We start from the raw sequence: 18,646 nt of genomic DNA on the forward strand, positions 1-18,646 counted from the left end.
CATTCTTTCTTTTTGGAACCCTGATTTCCTATTCTTGAGGAAAGACATGACAGTGAACATTGGTGCTGCAGCAGCATAAGCACTCAGTAACTTGGCTTTAGCTGCGTTTAGACATGAATCCTAGAGCAGGGGTGGACTAAACCATCTTTAAGGAGTGAGAGGGGCCTCAAAGAGCTTCCACTATTTTTTTTATATAAAGTTCAGTCGTTCAATGGATTTCTGTTCTGCTGTCAGATGTATAATATGTTCTGTGCAAGATATTGAATTGAATGATTATGTTTTTCTAACCCTTTGCTGACCCTGCCCAGGTGGTGAGCTTTGCCAGTCTGAAGTTTGACCGCTCCTACAACTGGATGGTGCTGTGTGTGCTGTGGTGCTCCATTGCCCAATCCATCCTGCTGCCTATGTTCCTCTGGGCTTGTGACCGCTATCGGGCTGACATACGCATGGTGTGGGAGAAGTGCGTCGCCATCATGTCCAATGATGACGTGGACGAGGGTAAGCCACTGTCAGGTGTCTCCCTCCTGCCCTTCCTCCTTTTACCCTCCTCTTCACCTGATGATCTGAATATGGATGATTCCTATTACCTAAGACAGGTCAGTGTGGACATGTAAAGGCTCTAAAGAGAGTTGTCTGTACTGTTCAATGCTCTCTTAGGACATGCACAAACTGAATTCTCAATGGTTTCAAAGATAATTCAGTATGTTTTTGCAGTGATTCAAACTGATAGACACTTTGAAGTGAAATTGCAGATAATTTGCTCGTGTTTACAAAATCCAAGTGACAGTTAAAGACGAAGCACGACTCTCTAAATTCAGGGTTTGGACACAGAGAGTCATTTATGTTGAGAAGTGTTCTGGACTGTCTTTGGCCATAGGAATTACAGTGACAAATGTGATTTATCAACCTGAACAGTCTTGTCTCTTAGCCTAGGTAGTAGTTGTACTGGCGAAGTTCATAGCAGCAATATTGCAGGAAGGAAACAGAGGTTAGCATCAAGCTAAGACATCTTTAGTTAACTATTTGATAGAGATTTCCGCCTCTTATCCTTGAGGTACACTTTGGTTTCACCTTTGTGATATACAATCCTCAGAAGTGAATTTACTGAAATTGCATTTTTGCATCAGCAACTGAAACATGCTGTAATTCACAGTACCATTTTTTAAAAATTAAGTTATGACTGAAAATCCAGGGTCATGATAATAAACATGAAAAAGTGACCTCATAAAAGCCAGTTAACGTCAAAGATTTGAGACAAGACAAGCAAACGTTTTACAATGTATGTTGTTCAAGAACATACTTTCTGTAGCCAATTACAATACAGCCCATTATACACCCATATGACTGCAGTTTGGACAGAGCTGTTCTTCAGCCAGCTGAGAGGTGCTTTAAAGGAGTCTTTGAGTGTTTCGATGTTATTTTCTTGTCACCAGCTACCTTTTTAGTTTACAGTGGCTCCGATTTTCATTCCCAAATGATAGATTCTCGAAGGAAGATTACATATTCCTGGTTTCTACCTCATGATGCAGGTTTAAATTGCTCCTTGACTGTGGAGCACCCGTGAGTACCGCAGCTTCGCACCCTCGCCCTCTGTGACAGCTTTGCATTGTGTTCTGAATGTTGAACTATGCAATTACAGTCTGTCACAGCCATCTATTTTTGGTCAGATCAATCAAGTTAAACCAGGCTGTAGAAATAGTAACGCGACAGAGTAACTGTTATGAAGACATGAAACAATGTTTGATCTTAGCTTGTCTCCAATCTTTGATCTGAACTGGCTTTAGGGTAAAATATTGGTATTGGGAAGTAGTGATTAATTGGATGTATTTACCATTTTTCTTGGTAATGAGGAAACCTTTCTTCCTTGGACTATCAATATATGTATTACAATAAATAAAAATGACAATAAATAAACAAAAACAACACAATTTATTAAACTGACAGCCTATTTAGAGGGATGTTTAACAGCAGATTATTATGAAGTGGGTAAGACCTTTTCACAAAGACAGTAATTATTTGTTTGGTTCTTAAAAATATATATATAATATTTAGTTCCTTTTGAATGCTCATTATTACTAACATTATATTTTGTAGTAGTTTATGGTCTTGAATTAGTGGTCAAATGTTATCATGTGACCTATCATCTGACCGTTGTTGTCAGGAGATGAAACTGAAGTAACAAGTGTCTGTGTAACATAACGTTCTGTTCTCAAATATATATTTCTGTGTTTTTGTATGTGGTGTGCACTATATAAAATGCTTTACTCGACTATGTCATGAGATTGATGTCATTACAAAAAAAAAGAACTATTGCTGGACAAAGGACATATTTACCTTGCAGCATTTTTTTCTTTTCAGTCCAATGCATTTAAACTGGACAGTCTTCCTCTAAAATGCCCTGGCATGAGAGGATGATGAAATAAATGGTTCCCCATTTATTTGTTATGATCCAGAGTGAAACGGGAACGATTGCAGTAAAGCTGAAAAGCACTTTCATGTCACTATGATGGTCATATTTCCCTCAAGTCACAAAGGGATACACCCAAGTTTTGTTTTTTTCTGGAAAAAAAATAGATTTTTTAAAATTATTTTTCTTTATATTTATTTTTTCTTTTTCTTTCTTTCTTTATTTACTTATTCATTTTTTAATTTTTATTTGTGTGAACTTCCACCTACTGGTCAGATTCTAGTGTAGAGCAAAATACTGAGTATTTTAAGGCAGAAGTCTTGATTATACTGCACTTCGTAAATATCTGGTTAGTAGATTAAAAGAAAAAAGAAAGTGGTCCATGACTTTCATCACAGAATTACAAATGTATTCCAAGGGGGCTGAGAATTTAACATTTCACCATGGAATCACAGACACTTCAACAAAATTCGGTCCCAAAAATTAGGTCACATGATAATGATAGAAAGGCTTGTGGACTGGGTCCATGACCGGATCTCCACAACTCGTGCAAACTGATGACAGTATGATGAACCATCTGTCTTTTCTTTCTATTGGCACTGTATAAACTCAACCCAATCTGAATCCCTTCTCTCCTGTTTCTAACCCTCCAAACCTTTTGATCCTCTCCCTCTCGACATCCTCCCTGATAACTGCTCGTTGTCCAGCAGGAGCCACAACACAACACAGGGCAGGCCATATTCTGTGTGATAATTAACACTGCCAGTTCTCTGCTTTTTTCCAGAGGGCTTGCCATGTATAACCCATCACAGTTGTATGTATAAGGATTGTTTCCTGTTTTCCCTAAGCTACTGACTTGCATGCCAAGCTGCCTGTGCAAATAGCCTCTTTCATCTTTCATCTTTTGGCCAGCATTTTCCTCAAGATCAGCATTTTACACCCATCTCCTATTGATCTTTAATGAACATGAATGCAGTAATTGGGAAAGTAAACTTGTTAGATGGGTATTTAAACACTAAGAACACTGTTTGTATGATTTTGTTGTTCAGAGTATAAGCCCTGTACTTTCAACGGTTCTTTATGCAGCTATTTGACTTGGCTTCTGAATTCAGAACCTCTATTTTATCCCCTTATTAAACATTTAAATTGATTTTTTTTTTTTTATCTAAACTTCATTTCCAGAGCAGAGCCGTAGTCTTAGTCAACAAATCAGAGAACAATTGAACTTGTCTCTCTTATCTATTCGTCTGTCTGTCTGTCTGTCTTGTGTATTGAGTTCGTTGCTCTCTAATCCTGACGCTCGTGCTTTTCTGCACTTTGCAGAAAACAGCCAAGATGGAGGAATTCATGCCGACTTAATATATGACAGACCATATGACTATAGCTCGGCGCCTGAAATCGTGACGGTAGACCGTAATGCCAAGTATGAGTTCTCAACCTTAGAAAGGGGGGTTCCGCAAGGGTATCCATTGAGGGAACAACAGGAAGATAAAATGCAGTATTTGCAGGTATATTTTTATTGATTTTCTTCATTTCTTTTACTTGATCAATTGAACTATTCTAAATGACACTGTGCATGGTGAAATGGTCTTATGGGCCTTAACAGTATTTTGTTTGAATTCTCTCAAATCATCAGACATTTTGTGATGCTATCTCTCCCAGATATGCCACAGATTTTTTTTTTGTCTTTTTTTTTTTACGTGAATCAAAAATACACTCTGGTTGACTATTGTTTGGTAAATATGACCATCAGCAGTCCCATCAACATGTTAGATGTGCTTCATTTATCTACCACTGTGTCCTAGCCATGGACCTAGATGCAATTATCTACCTTTTTATGCTGTAAGGAGGTAAGAGTTTAGTAACTGACTTACCTTCTACATTTCAGGAATCCCTCAAGTTTTCATGAAAGCACTTAAACATTTGCTCACGTTCTGCCCAAAAGCATTGTGTCCATTGGATCCGACATCCATTCCAGTCAGATGCAGAGCTGTGAAATGCTCCTTTTCAGCCTGCATTAACAACAAAGCATTTGTTCTGACATGCAGCCTTCTTGGACAATTAAAAAAACCTACATTTCTGCTTTGGGTCCAGTACTGGCTAAAACTCTGTGAACACCAAATTCTGGCCCAGAATCTGACTATCTGATCAATATTCATGAAAATTAGTGGGCAGTCATGATAACCAAAATCTTGATTGACTTGGCCTGGAAGGCTGTGGTGAGGATCTGTAACTTTAGAATCAACTGGTGCAACCCACACAGTGTTAACTTTTACATCTTTACTCTGTGTCATCTTTGTCAGTAACAATTCAACAAGGGCTTCAGTTTTCTCAGTTCAGCCTGCAGTTGAAGCAGTCTACATTTACTCAAATGATTTGCTTATTTAATATCAAAAACAATTATAATTGGTATAAAACCCCAAATATCTAATGTTATAATTGACATTTCCAAGACTAGTGATCCCACAGGATTGGATCTCTATTCAGTTTGACTTTTTACAAAGCCTTGAAACAGAGATGTATACAGTAGCTGTCATTTCATCCGACCAAATCATTACTCCATCCATTGTTTTTGTATCCCATACACCACGTCATACGACAGTAGATTCATTTGACTTTATAGTAATATTTTGCTGTTTTTGTCTTGTGTGTGTGAGATGTTGAAACAAACAAGGTGATTTCCTTTCTTTCACTTACAGGATGTGACTGGCTTAACTGTGATAGTCACATTATTTTTGTTCCTGCCAGAGGGGCTAATGCCCAATTAGACCATAATTCAACAAAACCCTTTAAATCATTATCAAGTAGCGTCTCCATGTAAGAACTGCTATGGCACTCCCCGAGTGGTTTGCAGAATAAAGCCTCTTTGGCTTTATTGGCTTGCTGTGTGTGTCTTTTGTCTCCTCATCTTGCATCTTGATTCATTCTAATGCTTGTGCTGCCCTCTGCTGTTCAGCCCTCCCACCTAACCCACTCAGTGCTACTGTATCGTCTGCTGTCTCATTTCTCTGTATTTACTAAAACCCACCACAGGGAGGCAGGCTGATATCAATCTTGTGGCTCTTGACGTCACCTTGACAAACCCTCTGTCTCTTGCATAGTTGTCAGAACAGAATGGAATGTGAGTATAAACATGTAGGGAACCATCACCTTTTGCTATTTTCATCTCCAAATAACGGAAGTGAATACTAGTTCAGTTATAGTCCTGTTGGTGTATGTTAAAATGTTCATACATGTTTGAGGGATTCATTAAAAAAATAGAATTGCACTTAATATCTTGGACAAACAACTTATATGTGCTGCATGTAGGATTTTACACAAATACTACAAAATATCAAAAATAGAGTTGACTCTGAAATGAACTTGGAAGCCTTTACTGAGCTTCAGTCACCAACCTAAATATTTACCCAAAGCAGCTCATTGGGACAACTGCAAGTCAGTGTTATTACTAAAACTGCAGTGTAATATCCCAGTGGCATTGACAGCCACATAAACTTGAAGAATCCTACATGTAATATCTTTTTATTTGACAATATAGGTGTTTTATAATTTATTATAATGTATGTTTACCTCTGTGTACTGCCACAATGCTTACTGGTTCTGTGTTGCTTTAGGTGAATGAATGGCAGATTTCTTTACACACTGAAGGGTTTGGTCTGTGTGTTGCCTTCAGGTGCCCCCTACAAGAAGATACTCCCACGACGAAACCGACATGTGGACCAGCGACCGGATCCCCTCATACCTTCACCGATGGGGCTCCACCGAGGACATGATAATGACTGCCCACTACAGCTCCACCTTGCCGCGCCGCGAGAGGCGCAGGAGCAGCCTGGTCTCCTACCACGAGGAGAGCCACCATCATCATCACCCGCATCGCAAGCGGCGACGCTCTGAGGATAGTATGCACTCCCTCAAGCACCTGCCACGCGTGGTTTGTGGCGGGGAGCGCTACGAGGACGAACTGCGGTGTTTTAGCCGCGATGAGGTGATTAACTTTATAGATGAGACGCCGCTGCCGAGCCCCAGGAAGAGCCCACGGCGCACATCCACCATCTCACTTATCCCCAATGTGTATGAACAGCACACTGTCATCCTTCCTCACTTCCCGCTCACAGACTTTGAGCGCGAGCCTCAAGCGCTGAGGCGGCTCTCTGAACACAAAAGGAGCAGTAGTAGGGGCAACACGCCTGAGGCGTCCCCCAAATCAGACAGAAATACTGGAAAGAAGAGCCCCGGGGCGTGTGGCTCTGGTAAAGGCTGCCGAGAGCGCGTCCGAGACGGGAAACAGCAGTGTGACGTGGGCTCACCTGGGCACAGCCAGCAGACTCCAGGACACTCAGCCTGTAGGACCAGGACAGGCAGTGGTTCCAGGGCTGGTGCTGGAGCTGACTGGGCGCGTCAGAAGCACCTGAGCAAGGGTGAGAGTAAAGGAAGCACAAACAGTTTTGTAAGTACACCCTCGGCATCATCCTCGGGATACATCACGTTTCACTCGGATTCTGTGGGCTCCACCACCTAAAAGCAACGTTTTCTCTTGTTAATATCAACATTATTACTGAAGTTATTATCAGAACCACTGGAATACTGGTGGATATGGGAAAGTGACATACTGGATGATTCGGCCTTTTTACTTGTGCCACTATTCTGTTTTACTATATATAGGCTACCACCATTAAATATCTGAATGCTAAATGGCTTTGGGGGCTTTGGACATTATTTCTGAATGGGCCTAATGCAATTTCATATGTAGGCTGGTGAAAAGGTTGAGTGGTCCTGTTATTCAGCTTTCACATCACAAAATATCCACTGAGGACTTTTTTTTCCAGCACTGACACAAATAAACAGTTTTTTTTTTTTAATGGCGTGAACATTCCCACACCTTGTTTTTGCTGTTTGATGTTGTTTCTTATGAACTGCTCAAAGAATTGGAGGAGGTAGCTGTTAGGGTGGTGTTTTTCTTTCTTTATTTCTTTTTTTGCACTTACGAACTTGAACTCGTATTTTATTTTGCCTGTAACGGCTGTGTGTTTTGTTGTATGGACACATTTGCTTTCAAACCAAACTCTCCTGAAAACTGCCCATGTACCTTGAGATAGACTTAAGGACATGACATATTATACATGTTTATTTTTTAATTCTGATCATGATGTACGACTTTTCTATTGACATTATTATTATTCGCAACAGATGAACAGTTTTTTTCAAGCACCCTATGTTGGAGTAAACTGAGAGTGGTAATCCCAAATTCTTTAATGCTTAATAGTTCTACAGTTACTGTGTGAGATATTGAGATATAATGTGAAGACCCCTAAATTCTTACTGAAAATGTGAAGTCAGTTTTTAAAGAAGATTGATATGCCATGTATATATGAAGGATGTTGGATTAATGGTTTCGATGTTCTTTTTTGTTTAATGAGACGTTTGCTTCGGACATTCCTCCCAGTTCTTATTATTCCAATGTTTGTGTTAACTTTGGAGACCATCAGGCACAACAGCTGCTCACCACTTTGCATATTTACATAGACATCAGATCGCTACAGCTTGAAATGGTGCTTTGTCCCCATCAACTGTGCATATCAGCCTGACCTCATCTGTTATTTGTTTCAGTAACATTTTAAAAAGCACCAATAAGGTTTTTTTTAAGTCAGTAGCTCGCTAAAAGGGAACCTGTAAAAAAGCCTTCAAGCTGACTAGATGTAGCATAACTTAAATGCCGGTGTCATACCTAAACCTACAAAGATGTGGACACAAGTGAGGAACATTGTCAGTATGATGGAAATAGAGTATAATTGCAAATTACTGATTTATAGTGAATTATCATATTCAACAAAAAGCAGACATTACATTTGATATGTTACCTCATAACATGCACAAAGTTTGCCAGTGGTTCTGGGAGGATATCTGAGTTTGAAGTCACTTTTTTTAAACGCCTGATTTATCAAGCCCCATGAAGTAATGTACATTAAATATAAGCATTCCCAAAGTCTCAGTAAGGGGTGCTGTGGGGAAATTAAAGTTTTGATTATTAATTTTTATAAATATATATTTGGAGAGACAATATAATTATTTCACCACATAGCAAAGTAAAAGTATAATATTACATTATCAGTCAAACGTCCTCTTATACCCCATAATTTTGGGAAATTCTCACTCATGATGGACACTGGAGTCAACTTTACAATGCAGCTGATTTTACCAAATGTGACAATTTGCTGTTTAAACAGAGTGAGACCTGACATATAACCAACTTTGAGCTGTGACCTCTCATGGCCCGTAACTGCCAACATGAATGTATCTGGACATAAGGTTTGGGTTTTTAAAGACATTAACAGTATATGGCTAACATAAAATAAAACTTTCCCCAGTGACAGCCGTATTAGCTGTGAAACGTTTTTTGCTGTCACCTTCCAAGTAATAAAGTTGCACGTGTTTGTATGTTTTCACCCATCTGCGGTAATTTAAATGTTAAGTTTGAATTCTCATGTATTAGTGTACCTCTCACTCATGGCAGCCTATTCAATCGGACTGAATTATTGTTTTGTTTTCTTTGGAAGCATAACATCACATTCCCCTGTCAAACCTTGCTATGTCATAGATTTTTGCATTCATTTTGTTGTGTTTACAATATCAAAATATAATTTTGTAACATATTCAAAGATTTAGTACTCAAATATGAATGATGTTAAATGTTATGATTTTCTTGTTCAGATGACTTTGTTAAAAAGATATGACTGATTAAATTCACAAGATGATGCTTCAGAGTGTGTTTCTGACTTTTATGAGAGTTGCACTGTTACTGTGCTTGTTGTGGAGCAGTAGGAATCCATTTGAGAAATCAATTTTCCTTTTACATTATGTTGTTTTCTTCCCAGGAGTTTGAACAATAGAATAACATGAAGGACCAAGGTGTCCTTCACCAGGATATGGCCAAAAAAGCATTTATAATAGCACAGGCCTATCTAAATTTTGGTTCAAACAAAACTTCGCTAGAGCTGCACATTTTTCTACATCTTCCTTTGAACACTCAATAGTCATGTAAAGATTGTATGATTAACCCTAAAACCCTGATTTTTCTCCAATTTTCAGGCATTACTGAAGAAACAACAATTCAGACTTGAAGTATTAAACCTCCCATAGAACTCAGACCTAAACACTAGGCTAATTAGGTGCATAATAGCTCTTTTTTGTCAACTGACAACTCCTGAAAGTTGAAAAATAGTCTGTAGGGCTTTTTCGACGACATATTATGATCATAATAATCATTCCCATTAAGATTTTACAGAGGAAGTTTCGATAGCTGTTATCAAGCGGTTGCAAATGACATGGAACTCTCAACTCTCCTCTTCTCACGGTTAACACTAGCTAACTTAATTACAGCTGTTTATTTGGCGATTTTACTTGGTTACTAAGGTATTTTGTGTGCTGTGTTTATGTACATCTTTGTTAAGTTGCTGAGCTCATAAAGTTGAACTAAGGCCAGCACTGTTATTGAATGTGTTTTTCCTTCACAAAGGAGATGCAGGTAAGCTAATGGTAACTTAACGCAAACCAGCTAGTATTAGCTAGCTAATGGTAACAGGCTTAAGGTATAGCATTAGCTAGCGTTAAGACCATATTTCGTAAAGAGGTTACTGTTTTGGCAAGACCTGCGTTTGGAAATATGGTGCCTAGTTTGTTTACACAATATTATTTCCAGGTGTCTCTTAGAGGCTGTGTTTTATGTAGGCTAGTGTCTGACACAGCTTACATCAGACAAAAGTCGTAATAAACAACTTGATTAGCTCACGTGAAGCTTGTTTAATGGCTGTGTCCGAAATCACTCACTAATGAAGCTCTAGCGAAACTTCAGTCAGGAAGACAATACTTTTCATGCTCTGGCTGTAGGTTTTTTTCTCACCCTGCCATCATGCCTCGCAGGTATCCTCACTCACTATCTCTAGGTGTCATTGTCTGAGTAGGTCAATTGAGTCATCAGCTGATTTCACAATCAACCAGTAGCACAGCGACACACCTGCTCTGTCAGCCTATCATCTCACTGCTTCTCATTTTACATATGGTTCTTTCTCTGCCATAGTTCTTTCTTGCGGCTGCCGTGCGTGCCTCCCACCTACACATCACCAACTAGGATTCATCAGCCTCATCTGCCTCAGCAGTCAGCAGCCTCAGAGTCATCAGCCACCACCTCCACCAGTGTCTGGACTCCATGGATGGATTTATCCTGCTGCCGCTCAGACGTCCCTCGATTACAAAATATCTCCCTGTGGTGTCCAAGCACCAAAGACTTCTGTTAAATCTTAATTAGCACAAATCATCTGTTAATCTGTACACTCATATTCTGTATTAAATATTATCTTTACTTCAATCTTCTGCCTCTCTTGATTAAACTTACTACATAGTCCACTATATAGTGAGTTCACCATTTTGTAGTGCTGTCTGAATGTGTAGTGGGAATTATTATACCCTATATAGTTGACTCAAAGTATCCCACACTGCACTGTGAAAAGTAGTGTACAACTGATGGTCACTCACCAAGCAATATACCCCATCATGCGTTGCTCCAGTTTGGACAGATTGTGTAGGATGGACACCAAGACGAGAGAAGAGAGAGCAGCTCGATTACAACCTGGTACATGTTTAACTCTTAACAACATGCTGATGTTTGGTTTACCTGTTTTTCTGCCATGTAACAAACTATCAAGTTAATGTGTAGTCGTGGGTTCCCGAAGATAAAAGTAAATTGGCAATTGATCCCCTCTAGTGCTTCACAGTTAAGCTGGATTCATACCCGGCAGACCCTACGCCATAGCCTATGCACGTGGCCTATGCCGTTGCAAGCATTTATACTTGTGCATGGTGTGTCTGTGTCACTCTGGAGTTACACCTTCAAAACGCTAGTCGGCAGCAGGGTTTCTGTGAAATGTTGTAAAGTTAAGATGATTTAAAACATATTCCAAAAAAAATAAACATGACTTAATAGAGACAATCTCAAACACAAATACACAAATCAGCTTCACTATAACTTGCAGCATTCACAGACAAACACTTGTCTTTTACTGGACACATTTTCCCCACAAATACAATATGCTAATGTTTTTAGCACAAGCCTATGGCATTTTACATTGTATAAATTAGCCTAGCAGCTAGCAAACTTTTCCTCTTCTCATATGAAGCCAGGGACAACAGCAACCTTTAACAAAGGTAAAGTTACAAAATTCGGCTCCATCACAACTCATAGTTTCACCGACAAAACAATTGTCATATACTAAACATGCTTTCCAAACAAATGTAACATGCTAATGTTATTAGCACAAGCCTATGGAATGTTACATAGTATAAATTAGTCTAGTGGCGAGTGGAGATTATGCATAACGTTATACATTAAATTCACAAGTAATTACATATCTGACTGGTAAAATTAACTTCAGCACAACAAATGTTAAACAGAAAATGACTGCATTAGTAGGAGAGGTTGCTGCTTTCTCTCCCATTGTCTGCCTGCCAGTGTTCAAAAATGTGGGCAGAGCAGCATATCTCCCAACACAACACAAATGGCCAAAGACTACTCTGTATTGTTATTTATTAATTTAGGAAAAATAAGCTCCTTAATTTTCATGTTTTTATCACATGTAGGCTATGCATGTCAGTAGGCTATTTGTTATGGATGGTCCACCAGCCGACGTTGATATGATGTTTTTTAATTGAGCGACAGCGATGACGTAATTATTATTATCCTCCGATACCCCGAACGAGTTTTGTGGATTAAAAAACTACACTGGACTTCTTGTCGGCATGAGGGTGAGTAAGTAGGCCTACTGTCTGTATTTTCATTCTAAAGTGGCCATTTCCTAACGCTGAGGACGGCTATGAGCTGAAACTCGTCCGTTCCACTGCCGCTGTGCAATCCAAAGTAGGCTATTAGCTACTTATTAGTGAGTGCTGTCGGGTTTTTCTGCTTTGCTGTAATTTTTTGGACCGGCACCCAATTACACTTTGAAACTCTTGAGTGAGCACGCCAAGTTTGCTTAAGACTTATCTCCATACACAACAGTAGCCTACTAGCCAGCCGGCAGTGTCCTCCCCAAGATGGCGGCGACGTTGACGCATTGCTGAAACGGGCGAAGGCGTCAACGAGTTTTTTTTTTTTTATTGATCATGTTGCACATCATTTACAAATGCACACAGTAGCCATCGTGCAATTTCAGAGTACATTCAACAAAATAAGCCAGGGGGTCATGACACAGAAAGGATTTAAAAAAAAAAAGAAAAAATAAATAAATAAAATAGAAAATAAAAGGAAAAACAAGTATTCAAGGCATATATAAGTCCAGCAGTCAGTCCAAGCATCAGATCAAGCATCACATCACAATCCAGTACCACATAAACTGTATTCAAATACAGATTTTAAATTTGACACAAACATTAATTGTTTGTTAGGCCTTATTATTGGTAGAGGATTTAATAGATTCTAAGTACTGTTTAAACTCTTTGTAAAAAACAGTGAACAGGGGTCTTCTATCTAAAAATTTGCACTTGTGTATATGAAATTTGGTTAGAATGATCAGTAGATTTATCATATACGCTTTTTCATGCAATTTCTTATCATTGGGGTAAAAACCAAATAAAACATGCTCATACAATAATACAAAGTCCTTGTAAACCATGTCATTAATAAATTTAACAACATCTTTCCATAATTTACTAGAGAAATGACATTTCCAAAACAGATGAGACACAGTTTCTGGATGGACTGCACACAGAGAACAATTTATATTTAGATCTGGTTTAAACTTTTTGAGAAAATGTTTAACTGGATACATTTTGTGCAACATTTTAAAAGAAATCTCCTTAATCTTATTAGTAATTAAATATTTATGGGGCAATGCCCACACTTTAATCCAGGGAATGTTACTGACAAAATTACTCCAATAAGTAATGACATAAGGTTTTGTAACAATTTCATTCTGAAATAGAGACCGAATGGCTTTGTTATTATTCTTACGTGTTGTTGAAAAACACACTTTACCACATGGAGTATCATCAAGATTAACTAAAGAGACATCAGTTGGGAATGAGCCTCTGCACAGAGTCACCGAGCCATGTGGGATAGCCCCCATTACCAGAGCAAATTCCTTCGCTGTGACAGGGAAATCATAATACTTAGTAAATTCATCATGACTCATAAGACTACCTTCAGTGTTAATCAGCTGACTTACCAAAAAAATATTTTTGTCAAACCAGTTCTTTAGAAAAATACTCTTCTTTTTACGCAGAATGTCTCCATTATTCCATATATAATAACGCTGTGGTGAGAAGTTATGCTTGTAGATTAAGTTCCATGCCAGTAAAACCTGCTTGTGAAAATTGGACAGTTTAACAGGTATCTTGTTTATCTTATAACTGCAAACTAAAAGGAACGGGAGACCTCCAATTTGGTCAAAAACAAATTTGGGGATAAAGTTCCACATGGAGGACTCATTTTTCAGAAAATGTTTTAACCAGTTGATTTTAAACACGTTATTCAATGTGGAGAAATCCAGAAAGTCAAGGCCACCATTTCTACAAGAATTAACAACAACAGATTTTCTGATATAATGAACACGGTTCTTCCACAAAAACTTAAACAGCATTTGATCAATTCTCTTGGCAGTTCTATTATCAAGATATAGCGAGGATGCAACATAAATAAGTCGTGAAATACCTTCAGCTTTTGATAGGAGGACACGACCTTTTAAGGACAAGTCTCATTGTAACCAAAGATTGAATTTGCCTTCAGCCTTTTTAATCATTGGATTAAAATTGAGATCACCTCTTTCTTGATGATTTTTGGTTACAACAATACCTAGATAGTTTACCTTTTCCTTGACAGGGATGCTATTAATAGAGGATACAGCACACTCTTTTAACGCAAACAATTCACATTTCTTTAAATTCAAACAAAGTCCTGAGGCTTTTGAAAATATTTCAGTACACTTAATCGCTGTATCTACCTGTAGAGAGTTTTTCAAAAATAAAGCCGCATCATCTGCCAGTTGGCTTAATAAGATGTTCCTAGCCGCAACAGATATACCTTCTAGGTCACTTGATTTTATATAGTGACAAAAAACTTGTGCAACAATGAGAAAGAGATAAACAGATACCGGGCAGCGCAACAATGAGAAAGAGATAAACAGATACCGGGCAGCCCTGCCGTATTCCACGTTCAAGACAAAATGTTTGAGTGGTACCACCTGTTAACTTCACAGAGCTGTTTCCTTTTGCATAAAGGGTTTTAAAAGCATTGCAGAAATATGTACCTTATGAAGGCACCCTCCACTTTTATTTTGTACATGTCATCTAATTTACCTTGTAATTCGGCCAACTTTAACCTCTCTTCTTCAGATAGATTTTCTGGAGAGACATTAGCAAGGGCTGTAATTTCGGAGACAACTTTCTCTTCTAAGGCTCTCCTAGATTTAACTAAAATGCTGCCATATTTCCTCAGATATTTTCCAATCTCAAATTTGAGTCGCTCCCAGTTGATACCAAAATTCCCTTCCCTTTAAGCTCCAGTTTAACACAACTATGACTCAGTAGAGAACTATTCATTTTCCAGTAAGAGAAATTTTTCAAACAACCCCCACCAGGCAAAAAATTAACATTAATAGTAACAGCTCTGTGATCAGTTAACGGTGTTGATAAAATATCAACTGTAACACTGTTTTTGTCTATGGATTTTGAAACAAGCCAGAAATCTAAGTGCGACCGTCTGGAGCCATCTTTATTACTCCAGGTGTAAATCGACAACCAATGTGTAAGCCTGCCCTCTAAAGAATCAAGTAGCTGATCGTTGTCCTGCTTAGAACTGAAGCCGTAGATATTGCCAACAATTAAAACTATGTTGTTAACCTTTAAAACCAAACAAACAAAGTGGCCAGTAGCATCACAGTCTGAGTGCAAAATATCTCCTCTAAAACTATTTCTTAAACAAGATACCCCTGCCGAATGTTCAGTACCATGGGCAGGGGCGGATTTAGTCATTTTGGGGCCCAAGGCAAAGACAGGCATGGGGCCCTCCAGATCCTTTTATTCATCCCTGTTTTCAATCCTTATTGTACAAAGACACTTAAAAAGGTATTCTTAAGTGTCTTTGTAAAAGCCATAATAAAATAAAGGCTTTTAATGAAGTAATCAAGCTACCCTTTTTCTTTCCCTGCTCCATGCAAGAGTGCCTGAAGTTTGTTTTTTCGTCCTTGGTAAGATTTTGAGCCCTCTTCTTCAAGAGCACCTGCATTTTTCTTTGAGTTTTTGGACAATATGGGTCCTTGAGCACACCACTACCTCTTTTCTCAAGTAAAAACTCTAACCATAAGTGTATGAGGAGTTTTATGGGGCCCTCAGAAACTTGGGGCCCCAGGCAACCACCTAGTTTTGCCTAATGGTAAGTCCCCCCCTGACCATGGGATAGCCAAATATCATTTCCCCATTGTGATCTCCAGAAATCACAGTCGTTTACGAGTGAGTGTGTCTCTTGAAAAAATACAAAATCAGTTTTCTGCTGCTTGGTAAATAAAAATAAAGCCTTTCGTTTTACAATGTTTCTTAACCCCCTGGTGTTTAAGCCGTCAACGAGGTATCTACTGTATATGATATCTATGCATAGAACTCCTTATATAGTGAAGACGGAACAGGAAATGAGTGAATGCTTTTGGACGCAGCCAATTATATTCAGATGTGGCAAAGCGCGTACCGGAAGCAGAGTGGCGCAGCGGAAGCGTGCTGGGCCCATAACCCAGAGGTCGAAACCATCCTCTGCTATGTGGAAAGATTTTTTTCATCCGGTCGGCATTTCCCACACCGTTTATTGGTCACCCTAATGCTAACGTTGTTCTGTTTGAAAATAAATGAAATTTTAACAAAAAGGGTTCAAGTTTTGCGTAAAAATGTTTTTTTCTTTAATTTCCTGTGTAAGCTATTGCAAGAGTTATTCTTCTGTAGCTGTAACGGACCACCAAGCTCTTTTTGTACTCTTATACTGACCATTTCTCCCAAGTAGGCTATATTTTTTTCACTGGATGTCTGTGTTGCACTGTGTTCAGTTAAAGGAAGAGCACGGATGCAGGTGTCTCTCATTAGATGATTGTGCACTGCAGCCCCTCCCCAGAGCTCTGTGAGGAGGCCGGCTCTGTCTGTTGTCCAAAGTTGCCTGCAACAGTGAGCATGGACACGGCTCTTTCTCTGAGCCCAAGGGTAATTCCACGGTGTGCTGTAGGTCTACGCGGAAACAGCCTGGAGCCATATTGTATAAGGTTCACGCTTATTTACGACTCTTTGGGTGAGTCACACAGCCTACTGTATGTTTTAATCGCACAAGTCATCAAGTGATTTCACTGTATAAGAGAATACTCTGCAGTTGTGCCACTCAGCAGCAAAATGAGCAGGGAACACAGAGGTCTGCAGCGCACTTCATCCACTCTCTTAAGAGCGCCTGACTGGGCCCAGTCTAATGCTAATAACTTATTATCTCCCTCCCCTCGCTTCTCAGCTCTAATATGCGTCCCTATTATTGTGGCAAACCAAACTAGATTACTTAAACAATGCTGAGAAGAGTTCATAGAAATTCTTAGAAAAAGTTTAAGGGCATTCAGTGTGGAAGTCACGTGGCATTTCCTTTCTTGGATAAAACAAACTTTTCTTGTGCCGTGGGCCTCTGCTGGTGTCATCAAAAGAGTAGCTTTGACTTTGTGGGAAGAGAGTATTAAGAAGATTTACAGACGGGGTTCATGAGCCGATCCGACCAAACAAAGAGCTGGAATAACAAATACTTGGCATAAGGGGGGGCTGGAGCTGTGAGTTTAGTTGTTATTTTGCGGGTAGAATAAAACTTGAACCAGGCAGCGAGTGGTTTTTTGTCCTTCACCACTGCACAGGAGCACCCGTCTTTCACTGGCAGCATGTCCTTTCAGCATGTGCCATGTGAAAGGGCTGTGGGCGTTGCAGCGATTCTCCTCGCTGTAAGGTGCCATCCTCTCCAACGCTGCTCTTTAAGAATGGAGAGACAGTTTATGGCATCCCCGCCAAAGCAGCGGAAGAAAACTATAGGGCACTTGAAAAGAGCTGCCTGATAGACAGGTTTGTGTCTTGCGCATGGCTCATAGCCCAACACCATATTACAATCTGTGCGGTGCAACAAGTTGTGGGTGCTGCATGTGGATAGGCTATGACGTTCTTTTTTCTCTCAGATTAATGATTAGGTCTATTAGGTTAATTCAGTGACCTGGGTCTGGCACTCCAGGTTGCAAACAACAGCCTAAGGAACATAAGAGTGAGGTTATGTGGGCCTAAAGCTATTTTAAATCATATATCAGAGGAGCTTGAAACATCTGAACAGAGAGAGATATAAGTTCAGAGGGGACAGAGAAAACAGCATGGCGTGTAATTAGCAGCCTGTAGCAGAAAATTGTTGTGCTGTCCGACAAGCGTCTGATTTGCCCGCCACTGTTTCGGTACTTATGCGTGAAACCAGAGAAGAATGGAGGAAATGACAGTCAGACCCCACTCTCCACCATCTATTTTATCTGTCAGCTCCACAAGTGTTTTACTTTTACTTTTTTTTCTTTTGGTCAAAGTAGATGATGAGAATTTTTTTTTTGTAATTAAACTTTGCAATTAAACTAAAATTTAATGTAATTTAACATCACAAACAACAAAAAACAAGTAAGGTACGAAGTGTGCATGAATTTATTTTTTTATTACTATTATATTTGTTGTTTTTGAAAGAAGTGGAGTGTAGCAAGTTAGATACTGATGCAATAAAACCAAAATCATGTAGCAAGTGCGAGTTCACAAATTAGAGGAGAACGGGCTGGGGAAAAAAGCTTAATATTTCTATGAGAATAAGTGGGCCTACTGTTCTGCTTTCAGAGAGCCTGAGCAAATTCATAGGTCTGAAATCAACTTTAAGTTGACTTATGGTGACTGTCATTTATTAATAGTGAGCAATATGAATTCATATGTCCTGCTTTGATTAATGCATTAAATCACCATGAGACTTCCATTAATTAAGGGTTACTTAAGTATATGACTTTAACCCTTATTATTACCCTTTTTGTGGATTCTGGCATTGCAAAACGGACAAATGAAGTTTGAAAACAAGCTCAGTGTTTATATGGGCCTTATGAATTCATCAAAAGTTTGACACATCTAGTTTGCCCATATGCAGAAAAGAAAAATGCACCTAGTTGTTTGAGGCTCAAAGGGCCG

General features: G+C 39.1%; 1 protein-coding gene across 2 annotated transcripts in view; it reads left to right on the forward strand.

Annotated features, from left to right (window-relative positions):
• LOC126403220 (probable G-protein coupled receptor 153) overlaps positions 1 to 9,159 on the forward strand; it is a 50,882-nt gene extending 41,723 nt beyond the window's left edge. The window contains exons 4-6 of one of the 2 annotated variants that reach the window (XM_050065768.1): positions 309 to 498; positions 3,731 to 3,915; positions 6,081 to 9,159. In XM_050065768.1, coding sequence (XP_049921725.1) covers positions 309 to 498; positions 3,731 to 3,915; positions 6,081 to 6,926 — 1,221 coding nt within the window. In that variant the 3' untranslated portion in view covers positions 6,927 to 9,159. Of the gene's footprint in view, positions 1 to 308; positions 597 to 3,730; positions 3,916 to 6,080 lie in introns of both variants that reach the window. The other variant, XM_050065769.1, reaches the window with a different exon arrangement.
• Positions 9,160 to 18,646: the final 9,487 nt, after the last annotated feature.

The sequence above is a fragment of the Epinephelus moara genome, chromosome 16 (genome assembly GCF_006386435.1).
Source record: "Epinephelus moara isolate mb chromosome 16, YSFRI_EMoa_1.0, whole genome shotgun sequence".
NCBI lineage: Eukaryota > Metazoa > Chordata > Actinopteri > Perciformes > Serranidae > Epinephelus > Epinephelus moara.